Raw genomic sequence first — 12,907 nt, 5'->3', positions numbered from 1 at the left:
AAGTCGATGTAAGTTGAGCTAGTTTATATAGATATTGCATGTTTTTCAAAAGTTGGAAAAGGCAAAAAACTATGCTTTACTGCTCACGAGGTTTTAAAAATCTTATGAGATGTCTGATTATTGCTATTAGGATCACTTTATGGTGATGTGATACGTATGTTTAATTGCTACTATACACAAGTCTAAAGTGAAATAATTCAGTAATTATTATTTTATTAACCACTTATCTGAAGTATTAGGCCTATTTGAAGTAATATGATGATCCAAGATAATTAATTTTGTATAATTTTAACTAACTTTAAAAAACCCGACTTCAGTTAACAATTAGCCATGTATTGGGAAGTTTCTTTGTAATATTATAATGTCTCTTTTCAGATTTTTTTTTGCTAGACCTTTTTAGACATGAGAGTTAACCTTGCGAGCTTTTTGTGTTAATAATGTGCCGATGAGTGTCGAAATCAGTAGTTCGCGAATTATCCTGAGCCATAATTTATTTCAAATAGTTTTTAATAAATTTGAATTTTAGAACGATTTTCAACACTCGTTTTCACGTTATTTTGAATACTCTAGACTTTTAAACACCTTAATACTTGTGTGGGAAAAGGCTTTTGGTGGGAAAAGGTGCTAGACTCTGGGAGATTGTCCAGGGTCGCCGCATCTAAACCCGCCACTGACGGTAAGCAGCAGTTATCAACTTGGCAAGATATGGAGAATAAAATGAGTTACTTTTCAAGTTTAACACGGATTGGTCAGAAAAGCTGATAACTTACCGTTTAACTATGAACATCAGGCTGTTGTGGGGGTTCTTGAGCACGAAGCTATCACGTGCCACATGCTTTCTATCACATCTCCCTTGAAATTACCTAAATTAAGTTCTTTACGATTTCATGGCTGGATATTCTCGTTTGTATCGATCGATATTAACAATCATTTTATAAATACGATTCCATACAGCATGACAATTAGCATTATCTTATATATTTAAACGAGCAATTCTTGTATATATATATTTACGATCTTGGAAATGGCTCCAACGATTTTCATGAAAATGAGTATGTAGGGGTTTTTTGGGGCGATAAGTCGATCTAACAAGGTTTCATTTTAAAAAAACGTCGTTTTATTCGTTTTTTCATGAAAAACTGAAACCGGCAATGCAAATTATAACTCTTCCTGGCATCTATTGGTGTATATCGTAGTTAATGAAATACAATGCAAATTATAACTCTTCCTGACATCTATTGGTGTATATCGTAGTTAATGATTCAAATTGGTATTTGTGTGTAGACATTTAAAACGGTCTTCTATAAGTGATAAAATTTGTGTATTTTTAAGAATACCGAGCAAAGCTCGGTCATCCAGATATTTGCTAATAAATCGCTAAAACTTTCTAAATTGTACCTTCACCAGATAAACTGCACGAATATCGAATACAGTATCTCTTGTACCATGTACCTCTGCCGTATTAGATCTAGGTAGTGCTTAATGTTACTTGATTTTTACAATTAAAATACTTATGAGACACGCACAGCACGTGCGGTGTTAATGACACTGATTTAAAAATAATTGTTAATTTCCTTGTTTTCATTTATGTAATTTGACAATAATAAAATATCTTACTAATAAATAATACTTTAAGCTTGAGTAATTAACATTATAAAATAATTGTGCGTGTTATGATTTTATTATAAATATGATTACTTATTGAATTATTTACTGATTTTTTAAATTGAATGATAGCGTACATACATGTCTGCAATTGCATGCTGTTATTGTACGTGCAGTCTTTCAATTCTATGTAATTGCACTAAAAATTTTCGCAGGTATAAGGCATTACGGTTTAATAAAAATACAATCGCAGGTGGTGAAATTACTAACGTAATTTTTGTTTTGAAATTTGATGAAACTCGGTGGATTGGGTAATTTTGATCAAAAAAAGTATAAAAATCAGGTTAATTAATTTCATGATTGGATGCAGAGTTTCAGAGATATCGCAATATTTGGAACGATTTTAGCCTGTATCTCAAAAACTATTCGACTAGTCTTCAAATGCACCCAATTTTTGTACTTTTTGGGTAAAAAAATTACCTTATATACTGAGTTCTATTGAAATTGGAGATAAAAAAAATTTCCCGATTTTTTGAAAAATCTTTAAGGGGTACCCCTTCGAGAAAAATCGAGAAAAACGGAAAAAAATTTTGTTTTGGAATTTGATGAAACTCGGTGGATCCTCTTTTTAAGAGACAAGCTTTTATTGTACTAAAAAGTAGAAAATAAATTTATCTATGAGTCACTCATACCCAACTATTTTTAAGATCTTAAGGCGCTCAATTTAAAATATCAAAAATGAATCGGAACGCCTCATCTACTCCACATGCCTAGAACGCCCCATCTACTCCACATGCCGAATTATTTTTCAATTCATTCTTGATATTAGGCGCCTCAAGCTTTTAAAAATACTCGGGTATGAGTGACTCATAGATAAAATTATTTTCTAATTTTTAGTACAATAAAAAGTATTTTTTAGTAAAATTTTTAATTTAAGTCTAAAAAACATTTATATATATCAAATATGGTGGAAGTGATGGGAAAATCAGGACGCCACAACCTTACCATGCATTGTCATCCAAACTAAATGTGCATGCAAAATTTCAGCTCAATCGGAAACCGAGAAGTGATGATGAAAAAGCTTGTAAAAATAGGTTATAAGCCCTAAAATTTTTAGTTGTCTGTACAATGGAGATATATGTTTACCTATACCTTTTTCAAATACTTCAATGGTAAAAATTAATTAGGTAAGCCTTATTTTCAGTTTTTAATTTGAAAAATTGATCATTTTTTAATCAATTAAAAAAAAATCAAAAGAATTGATTTTTTTGAGAGGAATTTCCCCGCCTTACCACTTCACCTCGTTGAGCTTCGTTTCAGAGCATAAGTCTATATTTTCGGAGACAATCTAACAAAAATATTGTATATGAATCAGTTTAGTGTATAAAAATCCAATTACTATATGAAGAAGGTATTTGGCCCACATATTCATACAATCATGACGAAATTTATAAAAATTAATAATTAATATATAATATGTACATAATTTTTTTGCATATAATCACGTATAGTATCTACCTTATACTAAAGTGTGTATTATGATTATAGGGTGTGCATTTTAACTTGAGATTGAAGATAAATCGCAAAAAAATTTTACAAAATAAATTTGCACAAAAAGTGTCCGGTTAAATGGAAATTGAATGTGAAATTTTGTTCTTATACAAGATGCCAAGTTATTTAGTATTTAAATCCAAATTTGGGATCGAACCATAGCTTACACATAGGCAATTATTTACGATTAGGGAGTACTAGCCACAAGCCTATTTAAATAACTTCCTAAAGTCTGTTCCTCAGTTTTTGACGAGACCTTGTTAGTACTTACATTCCGTTAAAGTCTCATAATTTTCATCAAATTATTACGTCAGTCCCAAGTTAAATAAGATAGTTATCTTGTATACAGGTGTTATTGACAAACTATAACTGTTAATTACAATTGGGACGATGAGTTTTCTTTATCACTTCATGTGAAGAATTTTCTCTGCATAGACAGAAAGTTTAGGGTTCCGTACTCGGAACAATTAAAAAATAGGCGATGATCCTCAAAGTCGGTTCAGTTTGGAGAAGGCTCTAAAGAAAAAGGTAATTTAATGGAGAGTGTTCTTTGATAAGTTTCAAGTGAGTTTAGGGTTCCGTATCTGAAAAATTTCTCGACGAATTTTTTAATTTTGTAAATTTCACTTGTTTTTACCAAATTATTACATCCTGAATCTATAAAGGACCTTTTCCTGGCTAAAGCGTATAAAAAAACGTCATTATTTTAACGTTATTTACGATTTAATGAAGTCCTGCTTGGACCACTCTTTATACAAAGTTAGATAGACTTATATGTAAGTGTATCTACTTATATTGTGGTATTGGTCAGTTATAAAATATTCATAATAAATCCGTTATATTTAAAAAACTTATGTTATTATGGAGACTATGTGTTAAGTATAAAATAGTAAGTAAAAAAATAAACAAAAACAACGGTAATTTAATAAAAATCATATGCTACCATCACTTAATTAACTGTAGCGTACTTGTACCTATTTAATATGCAACTTTGAAACTCTAGATTCTACCGAGGTCATGAAATCAATAGGCATCTTAACACAAATACGAAATACTACGCAAATTGTGCTTTTTTTGGTCTAACACTTTCCGAAAAGAATTCCATAGAAAATATATTTTTTAACATTTTCCCAGTTCCCAGAGTTTGTTTTCGAAACGAAAAATATATAATTATGTAAATTTAATTTGTTAAAAAGTCATAAAACATTAAATTAGACCAAAGTTTTCAGAATTATGAATAAAAGCTCACTCTACTTTGCAAAAGTTTTTCTTGATTCAAAAGATAACATTTTTGGTTTGAAACATTTTTTGTGAAGGAGTCCACCTGTGTGACAGTCCATTTTTTGGGAATTGTTTTTGACGAAAAATGAAAAGATAGAACTATAATTTATTTATTATTATTTTAAAATTGTGTACAAAAAATTTCGAAGAAAAATCTTCATTGACACGGAAGTTGTACCACTCCGAAGACTCCCGCCTCGAAAAAAGTCGCTAACTTCATCCACGATTTCGACTAGAAAATTTATCTGAAAGAAAAAAACAAAACGGAATTTTAATTTAGAAGTTCAATTGCATCGAATGAACTAGAATCAGGTGAAAATATTGAAAATTAGATTTTTGGGAATACTCGATGATTCTAATTATCTACTTATCCGAAACTGCCAACATCTTTCAGTTTCATCTAACTGCTATGTCTTTATACGACTTCGAATTCGATCAAACACTTTACCAACATACTCTACACATTTTAAGGAATCAATATACGCAAATCTCCAGAATCTACCTATTCGAAAATAATATTCTAGTAAATTCCAAAAATGTTGTGAGGTTTTTTATAATGATCCTTTTTGTTATTTTGTTTTTCTTTATCTCTTACTTTTTTCAAAGATTGAATGAAAAAAATACACAAAAAGGTAGATTTTTCCGTTCAATTTCAATCCAAACTATTATTTCTTTTACATAATATTTTCAGAAAAAAAGGCTTTTTTACTAGAAACAATGTTTTAAATAACAGTGTGCTTTTATCTATTACCAGTTACGAATCAGTAAAGTTTTAATTGAAGCTGAACGCCATAAATAGTATAAAATAATAGTGTCTTCTGTACTTGTACCATTTTTATTTCAACAATAACTTTATTATTAAATATCTCTTAAATATCTTCTTTACAAATTTGACTGTAATTAAGATAATTTATACCATATGTCATTGATTCACAAATTTTTTTTGTTATTAAATAATCATAGTCATATAAAAATAACAATAGCTGACATCATAGCTTGAATAGGTGTTCACAAATGTATGCATTTCTTTTATTTTTTGTAAATAAATATTTTAGGTGTGTGGCCATGCATAGTTTTTGTGAGTAATTTCAGAATGATTGGAAATTTTATAGCTGTTAGCCAGCACGTATCGTCAATTATGATATTACGAAAATCATATCGTCCGCGTGGTAGAAAAAAGCATTTTAATAAAAAAACAAAACTTAGGGTTGTTATGGTAAAAGAAGGAAAAAAACGAGACCAGCTAAAGTCAATTCCTTTCGAAAATGTACAAGAAAACACGGTTTTATCGCGAAAAAAATTATTATTAAACATTAAAGCATATTTTTTTGCCATTTATTTTTTCGGCTTGTATGACTAGCAGGAAATCTATTCGTGGCTCAAATTGTTGCTTTTAATAATATCTAGTTGCTTCGGAAAAATCGTGCGCGATCGGCAACGAAACATCCTACGACAATTTAATTTTGGAGAAATCTATGAAAACATCATCAATCTACCGTTTCCCAATCAAGACCAATGCTAAATATGCCTACTATTGAAGTCATTTACTTATTTAAATAATCGGTCAACCACCCTTAAATTTTCATAACTCATATTCCCATAAAATACCTACCTGCTATATAATTTTATAAACTTATTTGCGGCCTCACGAGTAAACAGTAATGTTTGCGGACAACCGGAAATGGATTATTTAGGTGTTTTATGAACACCTATACCAAAGTTTTGTTCGTAGCATCAATATTTTTAAGCGTTACAAACTTGGGACTAAACTAAAGATAAACGGGAATTTCCAGCCTTTCTGAAATGATCCACAAAAACTACGCTTGGCCGCAGATCTATTTCAAAAGATTGAATTAGGTTAGAAAAAGCCTGCCTTTGGAAGATGAGCTGCCTTGAATTAAAATAATTATTGTAAATAAATACATATGTACATTAATCACACTTTAAAAGATACCTGCATAGAATTATAATAAAACAATCCAATGCGGATTTTACCTTTGGAACCAGATCAATTAATACTTATAAACTCTTAGATTATAGACTGAGGCTCTTTACTTTCCAAAGCGCAGAGATACTTAAGGTTGATATAAAGTGTTTATTCACCAGATAATTCTTTATAAGTTAGTCTACGTGATTCGGAATAAAAGCCTACAATTTTATTTACCTAGTCAGTAAGGGAGTAAATGAGTGACCTTTCGCTCTATATATACCGATTAACTAATAAAACTGATATTTTTAGGTTTTTTACGGTGTCATAAAATTTATTTCGGGCTGAAAACAATAGCTTTCTACCAGACAGTTAATAAAGGCAGATTTGTGTAAATTGTATGTAAATGTAAATTTTATATTGTCAAGAATTTATAAATTATAGTGGAATTAAGGTAGTACCAGCATGGTATTTGCAGTTTCTATGTTAAAGCAATGGTACAATTTTTTTTTCGACAGAATTTAACGAAAAATTAAATTTAAGAATTTAATAATGCTTACTATTAATTCCCAAAGTTTCAGAAATTTTGACCGTTTAAAATGGGAAATAATTATGCCAACGTCCCAATTTCGATCAATTTACGTCAAAATTAATATCTCGAAAGTGAAAATTAATTTCTAAATTTTTTTTTTAGAATTGTATTGTATAAACATTTTTTTCCACCTTTTTCTTCAATATATAATAATATCATAAAAAATAGTTGGAGAGACCGGACATTTTACATGATTTAAATGGGACATGACCCTCAAAATCGCGAACTTTGTCTTTAAATATCTCGCGATCTAAACGGTCAAAAATTATGAAATTTTAGGAATTCATAAATAAAGCTATTATAAACCCGAGAAAAAAAATTCGGCCAAATCTGTCGAAAAGTGATTTCATGCTGGTACTACCTTAAAAGAATTAATTAGTCAAATTTTTAAGTAGGTATAAATTATGATAATTGAAGATGCTAAGGTGGGCCCATATGTTTCTTTTGATTCCTCTCTTTCCAAACAGAGAAAACTGATGTTTCGCTAAAAAAACAATACGCAAATACCTGCTAAAATAGCCAATCAGAAGTAATCAATAATCCAAATTTTATTATTTTTTCGCAAATTAATTTTATTTTTAGTTTATTCGAAAACAATCTTCAGTAAAGCAGCATTTTTTTCAATTTGGTTCAAACTTTTTAGCCTTTCGGCTAAAAACTGGTATAATATACAACTTATCCGAAGTATTTGGAATTTAGGTAGATTTTAAAAATCAATTATTTGTCATTAATATACATCGAACTGATTAAACGATCTATAAGTCATAAAATTGCTAATATAATTTCATGATAGAATTATTAAATGATTAGTTTTATAATCACTAATTTGTTTTAATTTTTGCTATTCTTTTGGTACAAATTGGAGCATTACAATATGATATATAGACATAATTGAAGAAGACTCAAGACCAAGAAGTAATTTAATAATATTTTACCTTCAATTTAATTTCGTGGTTGGTTATATTATCAAGATGATATACTTATATTATTATAAACCATATATGAGGTAAATAATATATACTTTAAAAATAAAAATTATAACGGATTCCTTACTACTTTACCAAGCGATAAATAATTAATGAAATTAGTATTGTTTATAAAACTACAAGCTGCCCCGGCTATGCGTTGCTGTGGTTAAGTTATAATACAATCAATTAATATTATACTTAATTATTCAACACAATTTAATTAATATACATATAAATAAAAGTAATATAATGGTAGTCATATTTTAAATTGAAACACAGCTCCATCTATTTAATACTTACACAAAATAAAAATAAGATTGTTTTAGGCAATTTGTATAACTCGCACCGCCATCTATCGAAAATTTGTGTAACTTGGAAGTGAATTTAACTCTTTCTCTATAGTAAAAAAATCCTAGATTCAGAATTTAAAAAATTTAAATTCACTAATCAAGATAAAAATTATCTTATCTTTTAAATTGGACCAAAAACCACATATTTAAAAATTTCATTAAAATCGGTTTAGTGGTTTCGAAGCTTAGCGTATACGAACATCGTGGATTTTTATATATTAAGATTATTAATGAGCAAAATTAGTCTCGGCCTTGCAGTCTTGGTCTTGGTCTTGCAAATTTTTCAACACCAAGACGAATATAATACCACTTAAACAAAACCAATACCAAGACATTATCTATATAATTCAAGAGAGTCGGGTTCGATTCGTGCTATATGAAATTATCGTTGATAAACATTAATAGTTCAAATAAAATAGATAGTGTCAAAAGACACTGATGTTTAAATGTGTTTACAAAATTTAGTAAATAAACAAAAGTAATAAATTAATTTTGATTGTGAAATTTTGCAATAAAATAGAAAATAAATGTACTATTTTCTGAGCATTTTCATGTTTTCCTTAATTTTGACCATCTTGTACATTTAACTAAATATTTTTTATTGCCAATCTTATTTTTTAAGTAAGCAAAACTTTTTATAAAGAATGACTTTATTCCTAAAATTTATATTATTCATTTTTTCCCTATGATAAACTCAATCCATGGCCATACTGTATATTGAAATAAAAAAACATTTTAATTTCAATTTATAACTTTTTTATTAAAAATTTTTATTTTTATATTATTTGAAAAAGAAAAAGCACATAGACAATCATTATCTCAGTTGGTTATCTTCTGGTAAATATAGTTCTCCAGATAGCAGGAATTAAACTGAAGGTTGGCACGAGATATATTATCCTCAAGGTATAACACTTTACCCTTTATAATAAATTATTTTTTTTACTAATTTTATTTATAATAATTTAATTTAAAATTAAAGTACTTATTGTATTTATAAATAAATATAAAATAACCATTAATATTTTGAGTGCTTGAGTGCTATTACATTGAGTGAGTGCTTGTTACAGAAATAAAATTGTAAGTGAGTTATAATTATAACAATTTCACTATTTAACTGAGATATCTCAAAATCATTAATTTAATTAACTATCATAAAAATTAATATTTATTTAATTTTCATAATTAATTTTAGATAATAGAAATTTAAAAACTTATTAAATAGAGAAAAGTAATGGTATAGGAAATACTTTATTAATCAGTTAATTACAATATTTTTAATTATTTTGATCAAGTAAGCAAACCTAATATTATTGACTATCGCCAACATAGGTACATTGTTATAATATGGTCTAAGAGATATAAAGGCTGATCAGATAAAAAATATAACTTCAAAAGCGGCAATTTTTGTGTTCAAATAGGTCTATTATTCCATGAAAAAATTCATGAAGCCTAATTATTTGTTATATGTTTTCGTAAATAAGCAAAATTGCCGCTTTTGAGTTAAGAATACAAAATTAAATGTTTCGTGGGTTATAGAAGTGTGAATGGATTATATTTATTCAAAAAGAAAAATATAGTTAAAAACACTTACCTTTACTTAAAAATTTATCAAATTCGAGGCTAAGTAGCCGAGTGGGTTAAAGCGCAAAGTGACTTTATCGGCTTGTCTACCTAGACTTAGGTGAACAATTATATTTAATGAAGCGGTATAATTGATCAGACTCTCATCGCTTGAATAAGAACGAAGTAACCGACTGCACCCACACAGTAAATGTAATTGTATATGTATGTAGTTTAAGAAATAAAGATTAAAAAATAATGGTGTGGGTGGCTTCTGTTTTAGACGTATATGTCAGAGAAACGGAAACCATTATTATTTGTTATTTATTACTTAAAAATAGTATTTGAAAACATTTTGTCTATTTGACATTAGCATAAAAATGGCGAACAATCCTACTCACATTTATGGAGTACTAGCCCTACTACGTACGTGTATATATTTTAAAAACGCGTGGCAGAAAAGAGAACGCTTCATGACTAATATTGCCTAAGTATTGTCTTAAACTCTCTGCGTCTTTACGTTAATTTGTCACAAACAGAAATTTCTCCTGGACTATTTCTATATTTTTGACTAACTTTCGTTCTCATTTTTTACAGACTGTCACCAGGGTTCCCTGATTTTCGTACTTGCTTACTTCATCAAAAGTTACAATTGCTCAATTGTTGCATTGAGCGTAAATTAAAACGGGAAAATGTGAATTTTGGTAATCTACCATACACTGACGAACAAAATGTCTCATCAACAGATTCAGATGATGAATTTTTTGATTGTGATCAAGAAGAACAAAAACAATGGACTGAACCAGTGGGTCGTTTATCAAAATATGGTAGTATGAAACTAATCAAAACAGGTGAACCATTATATGTTCCAATAACACAAGAAGCAGTGCCCAAAACTGAAGATCAGCTAGAAGAAGATGCAGATGTACTTGTACAATTGGGTGACGATGCTATGGGCTCAGAGTTACGGGCACGTATGATGAGTGCATCGTTGTTATCGGATATGGAATCCTTTAAAGCTGCTAACCCTGACGGACTATTTGAAGATTTTATACGTTGGTAAGTTCCAACTAACTAGAAAAACTCTCACCATTGAAAAAAGCTCGAATGTATAGTCTAAGCCCACTCTCCCATAAAATGGAAGTTTGTTGTTGCTTCAAAACTTGCTGGCTTAGGTGGTAACACTCCCGATTTTAATGCAAGAAAACTGTTTTTTGACTTTTGCGAAGTTTTTCGGGTTAACTTAGCCATTGTTAACTTACCTATGACAACGTATTTTGGGTTTTCTGATAAAAATTTTTTCAAATTTAACATTGGGTCTCCGTAGATTAATTGGATTACCATTATATTGAGTTCATTGGCAATAATTAATTTTAAACTAATATCATTTGTGTTTAAAATGTGATTTTTGGCCCAAGATACCGCAGATGGCTCGTATAAAGAGCTCACATATGTATGTGCGTTTATAAGAAATTTACTATAAAAGAACTAATTTGTCATCGAATTTTCAAAAAAACAAATGAATTAAATTTATCGATTTCATTTTCAGGTATTCACCACGCGATTGGATTGATGATCCCACTGAACTCGATGAATGGGGTCAACCAACTGGACACTTAAGTTCACGTATGCAAATTGAGGATAACACATGGACAGTTGTATGGCAGTCAGCAAAACCAATTCCTGCACGTCGCCAAAAACGTTTATTTGATGATACGCGTGAAGCTGAGAAAGTTTTACACTATTTAGAATCCCGTACAATATCACAAGTAATTGATCTTATCTTACCAGTTCTAACACATTGTGCTCTCTGTTATTTGGTAGCTGAAACAAAACAAAATGAATATGTTGAACTACCACAGTTGAATACAATGTTACGTCATCTAGTGAAAACAAGTGAACGTATAACACGTGATTCCAGATCACAACCACGACGTTATGAAATTGTATTCCAAGAGATAGCAGCACATGAATCATTAATTGCAAAAGCAAAATCAATTCGTCAAAATTTTTATTCAATCGACGATAAAAGAACGAATGAGGATTTTGTACGATTTTTTACTGGTCTATTAGAAAATAAAGAAATGATTGTACCGGGAGGCCCACGAGAAATTATTGGAGATCGTATTACAAAAATGTTTTCGGATGTTTATAAACATTTAGATTATATGGGCGTAGAGGAGAGTGGTGCTGGTGATGATGCAGCATCTATGATGTCGGGTAATGTGGGCATGAGTAATTCTCCATTTCCAACACCTGAAAAAAAAGAATATGTTTTACGTGTAATGGCAAATCGTCCTTCACCATACTCCAAATATAGTATACAGTTTATGCGAGCTATATTAACTAAAGATGATTTTCGATTAGCTGGTGCTTTTAATCACGATACTTTATTTTTTTAGATGATTTCCGTTTTAATGTTTTTAATAAATTTTTGTTTGTTAATTGAAAATTTTACATAGAAAAAGTAAAAAGTTTATACTTAGATTACTAATTGAATGTTTATGAATTTTTATTGACTTGGAGGAACCCGATAGAAATAAACAGAAAATTAGTCTGAATTTTTCTCATGGCGAACGGCTTTTGGTCAAACTTTCCGATGCTAACCTGTTTTTGCTGTCCTCGACGAAACGATAATAAGTTTCAATGATCCCTTTTAGTGTCCCTAAAATTTGAAATACGACCGTTAGATATCTAGCTTCTCTAAGTATGCATCTTTGTATATGTATATATGATTGGATATACTTATTTATGTGTTTAATTGTGATTAAGGGTCCTTGACGGTACCTTTTAGAATTGTCGAGTCTTCACAATTCAATGAGAAAATAATTGATTTGCAATGCGACTTTCGAAGTTTGTTGTAATTGAACATTGAAAGAAACTCGATTTACCAACTATCAAAATACATAAAATGAAACGAAATGCGGCAGTGACATTTAATAATTATCTAATTAGTAAAATAGTTAAGTCAGAATATAGTTATAGAATTTTACTTATCTACCCTCATCTACTCACGGGTTGCGTGATCCTTATGTGTCCAGGGCCTCTAGAAGATTAGTGAAGTTTTTGTGAA

General features: G+C 29.5%; 1 protein-coding gene across 1 annotated transcript in view; it reads left to right on the top strand.

The window, feature by feature from the left end:
* LOC123296825 (rab3 GTPase-activating protein catalytic subunit) overlaps nucleotides 1-12,239 on the top strand; it is a 98,616-nt gene extending 86,377 nt beyond the window's left edge. The window contains exons 2-3 of the mRNA XM_044878494.1: nucleotides 10,432-10,893; nucleotides 11,384-12,239. Of these exons, the coding sequence (XP_044734429.1) occupies nucleotides 10,432-10,893; nucleotides 11,384-12,236 (1,315 nt within the window). The 3' untranslated portion in view covers nucleotides 12,237-12,239. The remainder of the gene's footprint in view (nucleotides 1-10,431; nucleotides 10,894-11,383) is intronic.
* The last annotated feature ends 668 nt before the right edge of the window (nucleotides 12,240-12,907 follow it).

The sequence above is a fragment of the Chrysoperla carnea genome, chromosome 1, assembly GCF_905475395.1.
Source record: "Chrysoperla carnea chromosome 1, inChrCarn1.1, whole genome shotgun sequence".
Lineage (NCBI taxonomy): Eukaryota > Metazoa > Arthropoda > Insecta > Neuroptera > Chrysopidae > Chrysoperla > Chrysoperla carnea.
The sequence above is the reverse complement of the archived record's forward strand: the minus strand, read 5'-3'. Positions and strand labels throughout refer to the sequence as shown.